The following is an 18,223-nucleotide window of genomic DNA, read 5'->3' on the forward strand; positions in this document are numbered from 1 at the left end:
ATGTTTTAAAATACAATTTTTATTTTTGCGCAAAAAAGATAGTATTTTTTCCAAATTTTTTTATGCAATATAGTTATAATATATAGTGCTTACATAAAGCAGCCCTGACTTTTCGTATTTGCGAGAGAGGAATGAGTGCATCTGTTAGGAATAGAGGAGAAATTTCCCACGAGAAAAAATCGCCGATTCGCGTAATTTCGATGAGGATGGTGAGAGGAGAAATGAGAGAAGAAACGAAAGAGAAAACCGTGCTGCGCGCATTGACATTCTGAAAAATGATTAACCCTTAACTCCGTTAAAGGTTCATCTCTGCTCTTGCGCTCTTTCGAATTCTTACGCACGTCTACAAGCAATAACTCCCACTCACGGTTATAACTCCACTGAAAGACAGACGGTCGATAAAACTCAGCCATTTTGTAGATAATTGCGAGCGACACGTCGTCGCATTGCCATGTCCGTTAATGAGAGACGGATACACCAAGACCCTTGCTACGGCGCGATAGATGTCTTTCGTAACTCTAGAGAATTAGATTCTCTGATTTCTCAAGGTACACGTGATATTTCAAAAGAAAGAGAGAGAGAACGAGAGAGAAATATCTCGCTTTAATTTATAGCTAAATTTAAAAAAATTAAAGTTGTATATTTTATAACTAATTGAAAAGTTAATAATGATTTTTTGAAGAAAAGATTATTTAATTAGAAAGAAAAGATTATCAAATTAATTAAATATTTTATTAACGTGCTAATTTTTTTTAAAAATTAAATAAAGGATAGCTAATGAAATTTTGTATTATTTTATTCGAATGTTCATTAATTATTTATAATTTGTCAACTGGAGGGAGATACAGTGCATTACAATTTATCAGTCACAAATTACGATGGGTTATACTGTAAGAAATAGAAAGTTATAACCCTTTGCAAAGAGATAAAAATAAATTCTCTCTCTCTCTCTCTCTCTCTCTCTCTCTCTCTCTCTCTCTCTCTCTCTCTCTCTCTCTCTCTCATTTTAGAATTATTTCTTCCACTCAATCATCTTTATCACGCCTCTATTCCCAGTTACACCTATTAAACCGTCAGAAAATTGTACACATCTACTGAAATACAAACTGTAAATTACAAGACATCTCGCAAATTATCAATTCGAATGCTGTAACGAAAAACGAAAGTGATAATTATCTTGTTATTTGACATTTACGTAACATCATAATTTTCATCACAACTACTAATAATATCATTTTAAGTAGATGGACAAAAAACGCAAAGTTATTATGAAACATTAAGATATCGAAGATTTTTAATTGGATAACACAAGTGTAAGAGATTTTATTTTTTTGCAATAACATTTTTATTCTTTTGAAAGCGCAAAGATATGTTTGATAAAGAGTCTAGAAAGAGTTTGCTTTATATATATCTTTTTCCAGAAGAATAATTGAATAACTTATTGTTTGATTTTCTATCGATAAATTCAACTTTGAACTGTCTTTAAAACAAAAAGAAAATTTCAGATTTTATTCAAAAAGTAAAAAAAGTATATAGACATATACTATATTCGATATAGATATAGGTACTGTAATATACTGTACTATTCGGTTTGTCTTCTTACTAATTTAATATTTCTTACTAAGTTAATATTAACATGAATCAATTTTGCATAGAGTACATGACAAAAGAATATGTGTTTTATACTTACAATTAGAAAGATGAAGAACAATTTAATTTATTCTCTATTAAGTTTATTTTTAATTTTTATATATTTAATAATTATATCAGTAATAATTTATTATTTTATTAATAAATTGATTAATTACTAATTTATTTATTTATTATTTACTTTATTACTAATTTTATTTATTACCTGATGAACGTGTAAAAATTAATGTCAAATATCAGAAAGAAAAAAAGCGTTAGATGCGTTGCCAATATTTTGTTGAGGTTTCGAAAAGAAACGCGTCATAAATACTCAAGGGATGAATACTCAACATTTAGGAAAGGTAAACAGCTAATTCTACTCGATTTATCTTTCTACGAATGTAAAAATAATAACTTTATACAAGCCATTTTCAAAGCTTACAATCTTTGTAAGATAAAATCCGGCGTGCTTTATCTTACAAAGGAGAAGAAAAGTTTCAATTATCTTCCGTTAATGAAGGCAAAGGAAGATTAACTTATTACTTAACTTGTTTTCTCATACTTATTCTGACTGCATACACAAACCCTTTAATCTCTTTAAAAGAGAAGAAATCTATAATTAGGTTTATATTAAAGAGAGAAAATTAGGCAAGTATTGTATCCTTAACTATAATCTGCTCATTAATTTGACGTGAATAGGACACTTGTGGTGAACACACGGTCGCGCAATTTCTTCCCCGCCAAAGTCCTAGCGCTTGCGTAATGTCAACCACGTAGACCGAAGTATATAGGAGCGTAGCTGTCCACCGCGAGCGTCACATTGCGTCCCCCAACGTACGGCCATCAAGCTTGGCTGAAGTTCAGAATACTTAAGTGGTGGTCGGTGCACCCCGGCTCCGGGTCACCGAAGGATCCTTCGCGCTTCCTCGAAAACACCGGGGCGACGTGCTTAATATCGAGGAACTGAGATCGAGATCGAGCAGTTCCGGAGACGACATCTTCGTCAAAGGACTGGCGGGAACCGGATATCCGAAATCTTCGAAAGCGATCCTTTTTTTCGGGAACCATCTCTTTCGCATGTCGTAAGTCGAGGTGGACCTATCGGCGTGGTAAGAACGTATATCCGGCGACAGGATTCAGGATCACGCGCGATTAATATGGGCATCAGCTTCATTCCGTTGATCGTGGTAGCTATGGTGCCGATTATCACCGGTAATTTCGGTCAGCGTATCATCGGGAAGAGGAGCTCCGCGGCCAACAATATCGCTAATGTCGATTATCCCGATTACTCGGCCAAATACGATGATTATCCGGTGAGTAAATAAGCATCGTTAATCCCATACGCGCGAGTTTAATTTGATTCCGTTTTGTGCAAACTTTTCTTATACAAGTTCAGTAAAAATGATCATACTGATTTCTATACATACATATACATATGAATACCTATGCAGATGCATGTAAATATATAGCTGAGAAAATTATGTTATTGTTTTTTATATTTTTTATTCTGTGACTTCTCGATTTACTATACATCGCATACTTTATTAAATCATTTTGCCAAATTGAATGGTCAATGAAAAAATAGTAAAAATAGAATTCAGCAGAAATCATAATGAGATCGAGATACGATCGATCTTATATTCTGAGTAGAAATGAAGGGGAATCTGACTTCACAGCAAGATTATATAAAAAGTGGTTGCTTAAATATACGTTGCTTAAGTGTAATGCAAAACTGTTTTTTTTTTTTTTTTTTTTTTTTTTTTTCCCCCCCGAGTCTCGAAAAAGTGGAGGGTACAAGAGCAGGGGTATGAGAAATCCATTAAATATTGTCCGTCGATGAGTTTTTTTTCTGTTCACCAGCATCCGGAAATCGTTGTTTCCCCTTTGATAATTGCATTACACAGACACGAAAATGAAAAAAGATAAGTCCGATACTCATTTACGGTATCGCATCTGTTCTGTCGCTATTTGATCTTCATTATTTTTCTTTTGATCGGTGAAATTTCAAATTTCCGCACAATCTTTTTTTTATTACATTTCCTACCTTGAAAGCAAAACGAGAAAGTTTTTCGGATTCTCGCAAACATATGTCTTACATAATACGTTCTTCTTTAACTATCGTACGTTCGCAGTCGCTTGCGACAGTTCATGCAACCACCGTTTAAAGGATTATATCCTCGGTTCTTTTAATGCATAGAATTGACAATTTATAAATTTATAATCGCCTTACGCAACATAGATTATATTATAGATCATTTCAGTCAACGTAGCTCAACTACCGAGATTAATTCTACTAGGATAAACCAGAGACTAGGATAGATCAAAGACTTTACAAAGTTTATATTGTAATCCAGTAAAATATCTTGCATATTCTTGATAATATGTTTCTGTTGCTAAAATGTATACGTCATTATATTTAATTGAGTTTGTATTATATTGCTAATTATAATTTGATATTTATATACATACAAAAAATCTCTATTTTTTATTTAAAGTTATGTTTCGAAAATTTTATACCGAGAACTGAAACACGATACAATATCGCGAATACAATACACAAGCTATTATTTGTTACGCGATTCTTTTTAGAGTATTTTCATACATGTTCGATATATTGGTATATTTTTGATTATCAAATATCGATGGTTGTTACAAAAAAAGAGAAAAAAGTATCGCCATCAAATGATAAGAAAATATTACGAAAAGAAAAAGAGTTTAGTTAAAAATTCTCCCGCCTCTAGTTGTATAATTTTATCACGATTCGATTCGTTTGATTCCTTATTCCATTAATACTGTTATTAAAAGTTTCTTCTTTTCTGTCTCATGAGTTTATGTCAGCACATAATGTTATGGGATGTTTAGGCAATGCAATAATAGGTTTATTTAAGGATAAAGATACAGCGAATGATAAACTAAATTTAATTTATTTGTTCTATAAGCAAAAAATACATTAATTTATTCTCTAAGATATTTAATTTGATCGTACTTTAGAAATTCATTAAATTTTTTAAGAATTATTATTTTTGCAAAATTATATTATACTTGATATATGCATAAAATTGCACGTCAACTTCTGACGGTATTTAGATTTTGCAATATTTGCAATGCAATTTTTTTTCCTTTTTATTTTAATACAGCAATATCTTGTTTTTTATTCTTATCTTATTGTTAATATTACCAAAATCTAGCTAAGCCATGACAAACACTCGACAAACATCGCTTGTCACAACTCTCAATTAGAGAAACAGTAATACGTTCAATTTGGAGCAAACTTAATAATATCTTCCTTATTAATTATCTTGCGCACTCGCCTTGTTAATTAAATTAAATCTCACGTTAATTAATCGTGGATCTTTCACGCACGATTGACTAAAATAATAAAATATTTAATCGCAGTTCGTTCTCGTGAATATCATGCATTTCAAAGTTATGCTTACTACGAAAGTTTGCGAACCGATCGAAGAAACTTGAACAGAGATGACTGCAACATTGTATCGTTTTAACTACGAACGCCTCGTCCCACTTACTCTCTGAAATTATTAACTTCGCAGACGACGTTTCCATTACTTGCTAATAATCCCGCATCGTTAATTCAATCAGCTAGAACTTATGATCCTCTGTTTAGACGGAGACACATTGTCGCGCAGCTTTGTCGACGGTTCATTTCCGTGATCCACCTTCTCGATTAACTCCCGTTTCGATTAGCGTCAACGAATTCTTCGGGGATATGCATTAATTCGTTCGTGGAATCGCGCACCCCACGATATCCCTATAGTATTGTTATCGTAAATCGAAACATTAAATAAAATGTCCTCTTTACAACTTCAAATTGTAACAGTAATATTGAGAAATTCGTCGGTGAAGATAAGACGAAAATACGCATGCACTTGAAAAAATCATCTATCTGAAATTTAGACTAAATCTTCACAAGGAACATAATATTAGTATATTTTGATAATAAACGAAAGAAGAGAGAAAATTAAGATATATATTCAATTTTGCAGAAATTTTTATCGATTCTATTTAATTCTATTTAATTCACCTAATTTCAGCGATACAAAGATTATCTGATGTCAATCCTAAGATACTTCTGAAATTACTATTTTGAAACAATTTGCTTCAAAATTAATGTATGTATAGATAATATGATTTAATTTAGATTTATAAATTAATTCATATTTTTATGTAGCTATTACAAAAAAATTAAGTTTTATTAGATCGATAACATTTTTATTTCTTTTGCTCAGACATTTTTAGAAATGAAATATTATAAATCACCTTTCTACTATTGTCGTTACATTTTAATTATTCATTTGGCATTGCATACTATCAGACTATATGTATATCTATAATTTCCTTGTACATTTTTCGTAATTAAGAAAATTATTGAAATTAATATACTAGTTTATGCCAATATCTTTTTTCTAAATTTTGTTTAAAATGTTTAGCATTTCTTAAAAATAAATAAATAACAGCCTATAACTTGCAAGTTAATTTTTTAATCAAAATTTATTTTATTTATTATTAAATTTTATATATTTATATAGCTAAACAATACATAATTAATACATGGAACAATATTTATTCAAAATTATTGTATTTTAATATAATATGCAGTATCTTTTTATTGCGATTTTTCTTCTCTCTCTCTCTCTCTCATATTTTATATATTTATATAAATTATACTATAAAATAAGCTAAACATATTGTTAAAAAAATTATAATCCAAGAATATAACTCACAGGAAAAATAGATATTGTAATCTACACACTAATTCACACAAATAGTTTTTACTCTCGTTATATTTTCATGCTATAATTATATTTTTTATTTTCTGAAATAAAGCTGGAGGATTAAAAAGTATTCTGATATACGTGAATATAATGAAACACAGTTGGGATTAATTATTGCATTCAATGTGAGCGCAAAGATTGATATGGATCTTTTATTACGCTGTCTCTCTTTTTATCAACTTTATTGCTAAAATTCTAACGCGCGCGCGTCCAACCTTCAAATCTAAATAATTCTAATTAGTATAAATTAGTACAAATTAGTATAAATTATATTTGTAGTTGCTACGTCCGGAGAGAAGTTGGCAAGTATTGGATCGAGTAACAAATAATTATTTCACCTGCGTGACGAGTTAATTAAATCGCGCGTGACTTATTGAAGCATATTTTGCTAATGTCACTGTCACGTTGAAAATACGTGAAAATATGTGAAAATTCAAAAATTGCTAAATGACGTATTTTCGCAGCAGGAGGGATTTATTTCTCGCGCAATATTATAATAGAGATTATGACATATTTACATTATCGATAATGCGCATGAAAATATCGCGAGCTTGCACGAAAATATATGAAACATTTTTACACAATTATATGAAAATTTATCGCGTAGGCGCAATTTTTCCGCCCTTTGTTTTCGGATTACTCTAACAATGTTTACACAAACTGTGTATATTTTTATGCTTTCTAAAATATATGCTAAAGCCAGTCATTTAGGAAATTTCTTAAAGAGAACGCAAACTGTCTCTTTCATATGCGACATCATACGATAATAATTCTACAGTTATTTCAAACAGACTAAGTGATATTACTCGTAACGAACATTAGACAGGCGTGAGATTGTGCCCTTGTTAGTTACAGAGAACTCGATAGTGTCAAGAGCCGCGAGCTCCATTGTTTCGCTATTTCTGCTCAAGTTCCACTGTATTGTTTCGCAAGTTGCATCGGGTATAACCCGCTTTGAGATCGCTCACTTATCAGTATCCGAAGAAGCGACAATATATAGTGTCTATATGAGAGAGTGAGAGGAGGGAAAGAGAACATATGATTCTAAATAGAGGGATGAGTATGCAACTGAAGATGTCGCTTATATGTCAGGCGTTGAAGTCTCTCACACTACGTTGCGCACATCTGAAAAATAAATATATGCATTTTTGCATTCTCTTCATTTCGCATCCCAACAGCTAACCGTATATTCTATTGATCTAGCAGAACTTTACCGAAGTCCGACAACGATGGTTGTCGGATATTAGTTCACTAACGTTTTATTTAATACATCGTGCATATACATATTTTGCGAAATATCTCGCAATTTACACGTGTTAAACGACGAGTGATATGGAAAGGAATTACAATCTCAATCTCTGTACGATTTATGTAAATTTCACATATTCCAGAATTACGACGAATCTAACGCGACGCGTTTTTTAATTGAATCGCATTCTTGGGATGCTTTTACTCCAAATTGGAAAAGTTTTCACTCGAATGACACACATATAACTTCAACAGACAGACCGCTTCAACAGATCTGACACGGATGGTACTCTAATATCGCTTTGAATTGGACGTGGGATATCAAATCTGCTGCGGATATGCGCGGATGTCAAATGCACGAATACGTGACTGCAACTTGTAACATTTTGATATATGTTTCTCTCCGAGATCGTTGCCGTATATGTTCAAATTAATTTTCGTCTTCGTCTCGGTCTTTCTAAAGGACGCACGCGATGACGAGTTGCATCATCGCGATAATAAATTTTATCGTCTATGCGTCGCTAATCATTCGCGTGAATCTGTGAGGTTTTATCATCAGAATTAAATACGTCGGCTTAGAACGATGACAAATTGTCCAGAAAACGATCTACCTTCTCGCAGTTTTCTCGCGTGTTTATCCGATTAGCACTAACATGATTCTAATCATCGTTAAATCTATTCCGGTCGCACGAACGTATACGTGAGATCGAGGCGTCGTGATGGGAAATGTTTGCTAAAATGCCGATAAAAATATTATCCGGTGATAGTCGCGTTATTGCATCGGTAATGTCATTGATTCGGTCTGGAATCGACCAACTTATAGATGGTCATAAATATGTTTATGGTTATTTCGCCTGGAGATTTGGAGAGAGGTGTTTCTTCGTGACATCGTAAAAGTGAGCTTTTTTAGCAAGTTACTTCCTTTATATGACGAAACGATTCTCCTATGCGAGCTTTATTTATCGAATAAATGTGTTTCAGTTTTTTTAAGCACGCAACACACATACAGTATATATACATATATTATATATATATATATATATATATATATATATATAATATATATGTAAGCTATATAAGTGATAATGTATATACATTAGGAATCATAAAGAAATATCTTTGAGGGTCCCCATTTCTCTTTTTTCGATATGAATAAAATTTTGGACCGTATAAAGTACACTAAAACACATGAGACACACGTATGCTTCTATTTTTTTATGCTTTTATCAGCTGAAATTGAGTTGTTTTAAATTTCCACACTCTCTTAAGAATTCAACATATTTTATCATAATTTTAAAAATTATATATTTTAATCTTTATTTTCAGTATGTCGTTTATTATCTAGCCATTTTTTTATTATAATAGCTCTAGAGTATTTTTTATACTATTTTTTCTAACATCGAAAAAGAGTTAATAAACTATTCATCGATTAGCAGAATAAAAGTTGAGAATTTTCGCTTTCGTTTGTAATATAATATGTGTGGTTACAAGCAAGCCACATGTGCAATTTTTAACAAACTACAAATTTATTCGATACTTTTGTGTTCTCGTAACATGAAACGCAATCAATACATTTATTTTTAAAAATAAAAGTAAATTTATTGCGCATTTATACTTTAATATACGTTTTATTGCAATATTGTAATAACAAATTAATATAAATATAATTGCTACGTAAAAATTTAACATATGTATATATGCGTGTGTGTATATATGTATTAAATAATAATTTAATAAATATTTAAGTAAATTTAAATAGATATTACTAAGATGTTATATATATTATTTTGCTAAAATATAAACTCTTATTTCATATACTAAAAAAATTTCATGAATTTAATGATATGTTCACTATTGTTTTCTTACAGAACTTTAACACAAAAGCGATTCTGTTATGTTTCGCAATAAAGTTAAAGTTCAAGAACTTTAACTTAGTTTATTACTTTGAAAACGTCTTAATACGATGCTACATTCCTCTAGTTATGTTTAAAACACAATTTCTAAAGGAGAACTTCCTGTCTTTTATCTTCAGTTTAACTTTCATGATTTTCACTCTCTTGCGTATAGTTTCTGACAATATTCTGTTTTCTGAAGTATATAATATAATTTTAATAATTAATCAATATTCTTTATTATTGCGCACTTTATATTATATAAGAACTTTTAATTACAAAGAAACAAATATTCTGACATTTTATTTTACTGTATACGTAATTATGCATATATTTACGTGTATGCAGTGTTTGTGTACACCCTTGACTATTGTATTTTCAACATCGATAAAGGCCGGAGAATGAACTAGATCTAAACAAATTTCCTGCGTTTCTTTCATTTCGTTGTTTTCGCGTTTTTTAAATATTTGACATACTTGCTATCTAAATTGAAATTTAAAGTGCTCTATTTTACGATGCCTCAAAAATTCCTTAAAAAGATACATATACAGAAAGTGCTGAATATATCTTTGCAAGTTTTTGCAGAATTGATAAATAAGTTTATTCGAATATGAGAGATAGTAACTTTTATTCTCACATATTTTAATAATATTTCAGTAAATTGTATTATTAACCTTATATTACTAATTATATTATTATGTTGTTATTAAATTATATTGATTATTTGTCTTTATGTAACATTTTTCTTTAGACATGATTTACTAAAAGAGGTAAAATTGTTTATACCTTATCAATATGCAACTTGTTACGACATTACGTTTCTCAGTTTATTCAACAAAAGCATCCCTATTTTCCATAACAACGCAGTGGTAATTCTTAATTTAAAAGTTAAATCCGTTTTTTTCTTAAAGCAAATAGCATTGTATTTTTTAACGCGAATATTTACTGAAGATCTTGCGATTTTCTCCGCGCATTTTCTATATTCTAATTCAGACGCATTTATGTTTCTATTTTTTTCTCGATTTCCGCCTCTCATTCGAGAAATTGCTTCATCTCAGTATTTGTCCTCCACAACGCGTTGACTCTACGAAATATAAATCAGACGCTTAACTCTGAGGTTTCTATTTCCGGCAACTTCATCACCAGCGTTTAATCTTTCCACTTTCCTTTTTCTTATGACGATTGGAACGTCAACGAATTGAGCGATGAAGAATTCGCGACAAAAAAAAACATATGCCGTTAAATGCATGGAATATAATAAATGTATTTATGAATATTAGAAAATGGACTTGTTAAGAGATCAATTTGATTTCGACGCAAAATTCTTATTGAAATTTGAACATTTTTTAAAAATGGCATTGTACCGAGAAATGCGAAGAAATGTATTTATTATTTAATATTAATTTAATTATTTATTATTAAATAATAATTATTATATAATAGAATTAAGAAACGAGATGTGTTTACTCTTCTTCTAGAGCTTTTCGATTTATGAGAAAATTAGATGAGATAAACATCTCACCATGTCGGATTACGTTTCCGGTGCAATATCTTTCTAAGTTTGCAATGTTGAGATTTACGCTTGTTGCTTGCAAGAAAATTACTCTCAGCTAACGACTATTACACTTCGATATCTGATATATTCCATTAACGACACTATTCGCGCATGTTGTTTATTGAGAACAATTAAATTAGTCACGGGCGTGACAAATGGTGGCGTAATCGGAGGAATTTCGTAATTACGATTGTAATTAGAATTTCTTTGAACGCAAATGCAATTATGTCAAGCGAGAAATCAATTTGACGAAAATAGCATAAAATAACCCAATGCAACTAAAACGACCAAGCACTATTAAAGTAAATTAGTGGAACTAATTTAACGAATTGACAACAAATACCAAACAGTATTATAACTATTACCAGACATGATTTTCAATTGAGAAGAAAAGTTATATATATTAAAAGATTTCACCGTAGAAAGAGCATATATTTGAATCTACAAATTAATTTTCTAAATTCTTCTAATCAATTTTTTATTGGAATAGGCAATCACTCGAGGTAATCGAATATATTTGTTGCACATTTATGTAGGCGTGAAAGAATTTACAATTTATTTTAAATGTCTCTCTCTCTTGAAATTTGCACATTTCAAACTCTAGATGATATATCAGATTAATTTTTCAAATTAAAGAATTGCGCGCCATGTCAAAATTAATTTAATACTTTCACATAGAATAACATTTTTAAAATCATCACATATATATGTATATAATGCATTTGTGATGCATATGATTTTGATATATATACTTTTAAGAATTCGAAAATTAATCGAATCCGAAATTATTATTTTATAACTTTCGTATTTCTCTCCCTCTCTCTGTCTCTCTCGTTCAGCGTTGAAAAAATAGAGGCCAACTTTATAAAACTGCATTGTTCTCGCGAATGAACAAATCAACTCGCTTGATAACTCTCTGCTCGCAGTTTTATGAAATACACATTCAAACAATGTCGAACGCATTATACAAATGCGCACCTACGTAGATCTCGTCTCTGTGAATAAATCGCGAGTTTTTCGCGAAAAGTTAAAAAAAACGCGCGGTGATATTTCTGTTCTCACTTTTCCCTTTAATTCGACATTCATCTGGTATGCGTGACAATAATAATAAAGTTCGCAACCGCCGATAACGCTTTTAAGCGCTCGTGAATGTCGCAATTAAACGCGGTTGATTGCCGAGTCCGGCATCGCAACCGCGGCCAGTCATTTCGTCTTTTTCTTCCGTTCGTCTCACATTCGTCTCACAAACGGGTCGCTATCGATGTGTTTTTCTTCGCTAAAAATTATTTCGTCAAGTGGGGGGCAGTTCTACTTACTTCGTTGATTGGAATAATCGACGGTTTTCAAGCCCAACGTAACAGTTTGAATAATAGAACATTCATAATTGCGTGTCATTGATATGAATCACGTTTATATATTTTTTTTTTTTTAAACAGGTATATATATTTATTTTATTGGTATCAAAATAGTAAGCTCATATAAAAATCTTCGCCATCTAATACTTCGCAGTAGTCTAAATCAATGTTTCAGCTAAAAAAATCGCAATCAGATTAATGTTCGAGACATTACCTGCAAGAAAAGACATTTCGTGGAAATCTAGAAAATATCCTGCATAACTAAAATCACTTTTTTATAGTCTTAATTTGTCCGACAAGTTAATTACTAAATCAATTTTTAAAAAATTTTATTCATGAGAGAGGTTTTTTTTTATCTCCTCGTAGGCTGTACAGGAATTTTTAATATGTAATAAAATTAAATGTTAGGATTTATCGGAATTCCAACTACATTACTATTCGAGCAATTAAATTTTGCGGGACGTTCCTTGATATAGAAAACTTCATTACTCATTCGTTTTGATAAAATATATTTGAATACATAATTGTTTGCTATACTTTCTCGGCAAAGCTTGTGTGATTTTCTCACCTGCTCTAAGAAATCGTTCTTAATATTTTTATTGATACTTAAATTGTCATTATCAAGATTTAATATCGACATTTGCTGAAAAAAGAAATTTCTTTATTAGATTTGCTGGCGTTAATCTACGGCCAGATAATTTTCTCCAAATTTATTTATAAATTATTCATGAATTGACAAATAGCTTTGTTCTTGTTCAATCCTAAAGCTCATCATTAATTATTGTAAGGTCATTATTACGATTATTAAATATTAATTCAAATCTTTTCCTCAGAATTAAACTAAATTCAGGGGACTTTCATTCATGACATACTTGTATAATACATCAGTAGTAAACTTAAAGCGTGAAAGCTTTACGAGGAAACCAAGTTCTTTTGCCGAAAGAATATCGTAGCTCGTAGGTAGTTTCATTGCGTGTTTTAAACGATACATGTGTACATCGACAAGGAATGAATGAGCGCTATTTGAATGCAGGAAGTTGCTTCGCGCACGCGAAAAAAGGTATATCAGGGTATATCTTACATCGAGTAAGCGATTTACGTCTTCTCGCAAAGCCGTTCTCTTATACGACTCTAATCTTCATTGGACCTAAATCCCAGTTGCGTGGGTGCGCTTTCTATAAAACGTCGCGTAGGTAATGAAAGAAAAGAAGTGTCCGGCAGTGGGTCCTCTGGGAAATCGACCAAAATGAATAAACTAGAAAGGGTAACTAGGATGCAATGTATTACGCAACATTGATTGTTTGTTTACTTCGACAAATAATGTACAGAACAGATTCCGACATGGCAATCTCAATGTTTGCGCGGCGCGGTTTAATTACGAGAACAAAAATCATGAATATTTGAAGAATATCTTATATGTATATAAATAATCAAGATATTTTTCTTCCAGATTTCTCGACCTTCCTTTTTATACGAATTCTTTAATTCAATTTGAAGAGTTGATTTGATATATCCTATACACAGAAATATATGAAAGCATCTAAAAATTAGAAATGTGGGAAAAGATTCACACATATTGTAAATGAAATATTATCTGGCTTGCCGTCTCAAAATTGCCTAATTAATAAACGACCTATACGATAATAAATGAGTTAACTAAGTCTGTACCGTCTCCGAAGTTTCAAATGGCCTGAAGCAATAATATGGATAATCAGATTGACTCTTCTCCTAAATATGCTGTTACAATAATCGAAAAATTATCATGCTAATCTTATTACAAAAAAATATCATGAAGCATGCTAATGTGAATTGATTTATATCAACCTGATACGTGTAATACATAATTTATCGAAATATTAACTATGTTACGAGCTTGAAGCGTTTGTGAAAACGCGAAGCAAATGCATTTTAATATTTATATAAGTAATTGATATAAAATGTTATTTGCAAAACCTATGAAGAAAATATAACTGCATTTATAAAATATTCGACGTCATATATTCATAATGTGATATTGGCGAAAAGATATCGAATAAAGCGAAGGAAAAGAGCGACTCAGTATTATAGAAAGAATTTTTTACAAGAAAAAAGATAAAATAGTCGATTTGAAGGATGAAATCTATCCGTTTGTTTGCAAAAGAAAGGCGATGCAAACAAAAAAGGGATCGTAAAGTATAGAGAAATGTCAATACGGAAAGAAAGCGAGTCGGTAAGAGTTTACAAGAAAACATTTATAAGAGAACGCAATTGTATAGTATTGAGAATAATATCTGACATGCCTATATGGATTCGTTTTCGACGAAAACGGTGATGTCGAATGTCAAGCCTACAGTGAAAACCAAAGAAGTGCACTGTCGAGACATAAAACGCTGAGGTGCGAGAACAATTAAAATTTCTATCAATAATTTCTATCAATATGTTGAATTTAATTTTTGTTCTTTTATTATTTTCTTTCTTATTTTTTCATTTTTCATGATTGATATTTAAATATATTAAATTACTTATTTAATATTTTAATTTCTCTACTATTCAAAATATATAAATTATAAAAATTTCACAGAATTATAAAATATATGCAATAATCAAATTAAATTTCTCATTTTAGAAAGAGTTTTATCCCAGAAATATCAAAAATGGTTATTATATTGGATTATCATATTGTAATATGTATATTTTCCTTTTTTTTAAATGTATGACACGTAAGCTTTCTGTTTCCCTGAAAAAATTTTTTTATTTTAAAAAAATTGATTCAATTTTCTTTCTTTATTGGTTTTTGTTGCTGTTATAATCTCGACTACGACATAATTTTGATAATAACTATTTTATATCTCGAAGATAGATACTAAAATTCGTAATCGACTCTTTCATGCTCTGATTATTCTCTTACCTTGTACCTAAAAAGCTAAGAGCATCGGGGCGTATCTTTAATCTCATCTGGGTTCTCTTGAGCGCTCATTATTTTTATCGTCGATTTATCTTTCGTCCTACTGTTAAGTTCCAGGACAGACAAACTGCCCCTTTCGTCACGACGAACAGATACGGTTCGATTCCTATATTTTCTTCTCTTTGGTTTCGAGAACGTCGCGCTTCCTTACTCGACTAGCGCACTAAAACTTCGATATCTTCTAATTAACTTTCTGCAATGTAGTTATTCGCTCGTTATCCAGTGGATGATGATGAAAAAGATGTATTATTTAAAATTACATTTATTATAGTTAAATGTAAGAAAAACATAAGAGAATTTTACGAAAAAATAATACGTAAAAAAATTCACGAGAAAAGAAATTTTATATTTACACATACACACACATTAAACATTATTTCATTATATATTTCAAAAATAAAAAAGAAAAGAGAGAAAGGAGAAACCAAATGTATATTACAATTATTTTTATGCATCTTTTAGTTCTGTCCGGATATAAATATTTTTGAGAGACAGAGTAACTATGATAAAATTTTCTCTATTTAATTTACAACTCTCTTTTAAATCTCTTAACTGGTAATCAATTAATCAATATACGTATTTAACAATTAAATAAATCAATTAGAATGATATTAAAAAAATAAACTCACGATCTACTAATCTGCTGTTTTTTGTCACTTCAGGACACTTTATCAGCATATGTTCGTCAGAAATTGCAATTTTGCATTTTTTTATATTATATAAGATATGCACAGAAATGAACTTTAATTAAGGGCTTTTTTACGAAAGACACAAAGAGAATTGTCACAATTCAATCTACGATACAAATGAAAATAGCACGTTTGAGCATCATAAACTAATTAAGTGGTCGTATTGTATACAATTTGTAAAATTATGGTATTATTAAGTACATGCGAAACATATAGAACATTGGGCGATCAAATTATACGTGATATCCTATCGACATCCACATATAGATATTATCGAGAGATTACTATAAAAAAATATTAATATATAATTCAAAAGGGTTTCAAAAGAGATACTTATATAATTGTTTGAAAATTATCTTTGTGTTTTAAGTTGGACTGTATATTTCTGACATAAAAAGAAAAATGCGTATTTTAAACAATGACAGTATTCGATCGCGCGTGTAAACTAGAAAACATTTTTATAATATTCCTAATTTCCTTCTAATTAAAATTTTTTTTTACAGGTAGTAGTGCCAAAGAGGGCGGCTCTATTATTGGATCAATTAATGGTAGCTCTACAGAAAGTCGTCGATAATCAGGGAAAAGGTGTGATTGGAAGCAGAGGTATAAGCAGCAAGTCGTCGGCCCCTCGATTTATAGCCAACTCGGAAATCCCTGGGACGGATGACCAAACGGTAGTGAATTCAGTATTAACTTTTAAACAGCCCTTCGAGAGGTTCTTATATATCTAGATTTGCATTTTAAGGATTCTTTCTAATAATATATATTATATTTCTTGTTACGCGAAAACAATATTACATATCTTCAGGAAAGTTTTGTAATAAGTTTTTTTAATAAAAAAAAGTTTAATCGTCAAATACAATATAAATCTGGATATAAAATCTCTACCAGCAATCTTTACAAGAAGTTAAATTGAGTCATACGATAATTTATTCGTACAGGAGAATTTTTTAAATACGATTGTTTCGTATATAACACGCGCACGTCCTTAATCATCCTCCTGGTTTTTTCTAGATGGATTTACAACGACGCGGACAAGCCAAAGGTCAAGTTTATTGGCGCTGTTACTTCAATGCCGTTACGTGCTTCAAGAGGAAGTGATAATAACCATGCCGCCGTCAGTTCTCCTCAATTCTGAAGACCGAGAGTGCGCCGTTTCGTATCATTTCCTCGACTTATCTGCAGCAACACGACAACGAGAGCAGTGCTTTTCCAGGCTAGAGTGTCAAGTAATTAAGTGAAGATCAAGAATGTACAGCAGCACAGATTCGCGCAGTTACTCGTATTTGTCGAATGTCGAGTCAACGATTCTCTTCTTCCGGCGCGCCAAACAAATATCTTTGTCCTTCTTCTCAGCGACTATCGCCGTCCCGTCTCCTCTATCGCGGATCATACAAGCGACACACATGTAGGGAAAGAATGATCTATATATATATTTACTTCTTCTCTAGCTTATAAAGTAAATGAATGAAAGCCTATATCCCTATTAAATGACCCTCTTCAAGCATATCAACTAAAATGAAATAGTTGGGTATAAACCTAAATCTCATGCAGGTTTCCTTGATTTCTGCTTTATGCAAATGGATTATTCTTTTAGATAGCATCCTTACTTTCTAGATCCTACTATTTTCTATCTTTAATGTTATTCGATGAGCGTATTAAAAAAAAAAATATACGATTTTCATAATATCGTTTTAATGCTGATATAAAACAAATGTTTTATTTCGTGAACTTTAAAGATTGAAATAGACAAATTTTCACATTGTTACTTTTTTTACGATTATGTAACGCTACGAAATTGAAACGCAATGAGGAATGTTATTCATTATGCCGAAAAAATATAGAACAAGAGAATCATTATTAACATAAATGCCATAAGAGTTGAAATGCTGCAAAAATACTTAATTGTTAGAATAATATATTAACATATATATTAATTCTTTTTTTATTTTCTATTATATAATTATCTGAACCTTTTTATGATTACTTCTATTTACATGCTAAATTATTTAAATGATCTTTTATTATAGTCATTTAAGAGAAAAATTTTATTCAAATATATTAAATAATCCGCATATAAAAAAGAATATTTAAAAAATATAAAAAAGATTTATTTAA

At 30.7% G+C, this 18,223-nt stretch overlaps 1 protein-coding gene across 1 annotated transcript; it reads left to right on the plus strand.

The window, feature by feature from the left end:
- Positions 1 to 2,462: 2,462 nt before the first annotated feature.
- On the plus strand, positions 2,463 to 18,092 carry LOC145942570 (uncharacterized). Its single transcript, XM_083049437.1, has 3 exons — positions 2,463 to 2,942; positions 16,609 to 16,779; positions 17,120 to 18,092. The coding sequence occupies exons 1-3, from the start codon at positions 2,787 to 2,789 to the stop codon at positions 17,204 to 17,206; spliced, it is 414 nt and encodes a 137-aa protein (XP_082905563.1). The 5' UTR covers positions 2,463 to 2,786; the 3' UTR covers positions 17,207 to 18,092.
- Positions 18,093 to 18,223: the final 131 nt, after the last annotated feature.

The sequence above is a fragment of the Prenolepis imparis genome, unplaced genomic scaffold (assembly GCF_030444845.1).
Source record: "Prenolepis imparis isolate NDT839.2.m4 unplaced genomic scaffold, iyPreImpa1.0 SCAF_11, whole genome shotgun sequence".
Lineage (NCBI taxonomy): Eukaryota > Metazoa > Arthropoda > Insecta > Hymenoptera > Formicidae > Prenolepis > Prenolepis imparis.

Excerpts from the sequence above, each read along its gene's own strand:
- LOC145942570 (XM_083049437.1), top strand. The coding sequence starts at position 2,787 with ATGGGCATCAGCTTCATTCCGTTGATCGTGGTAGCTATGGTGCCGATT. Across the intron at positions 2,943-16,608 it reads CCAAATACGATGATTATCCG|GTAGTAGTGCCAAAGAGGGC; the intron begins GTGAGTAAATAA and ends TTTTTTTTACAG. Across the intron at positions 16,780-17,119 it reads CTGGGACGGATGACCAAACG|ATGGATTTACAACGACGCGG; the intron begins GTAGTGAATTCA and ends GGTTTTTTCTAG.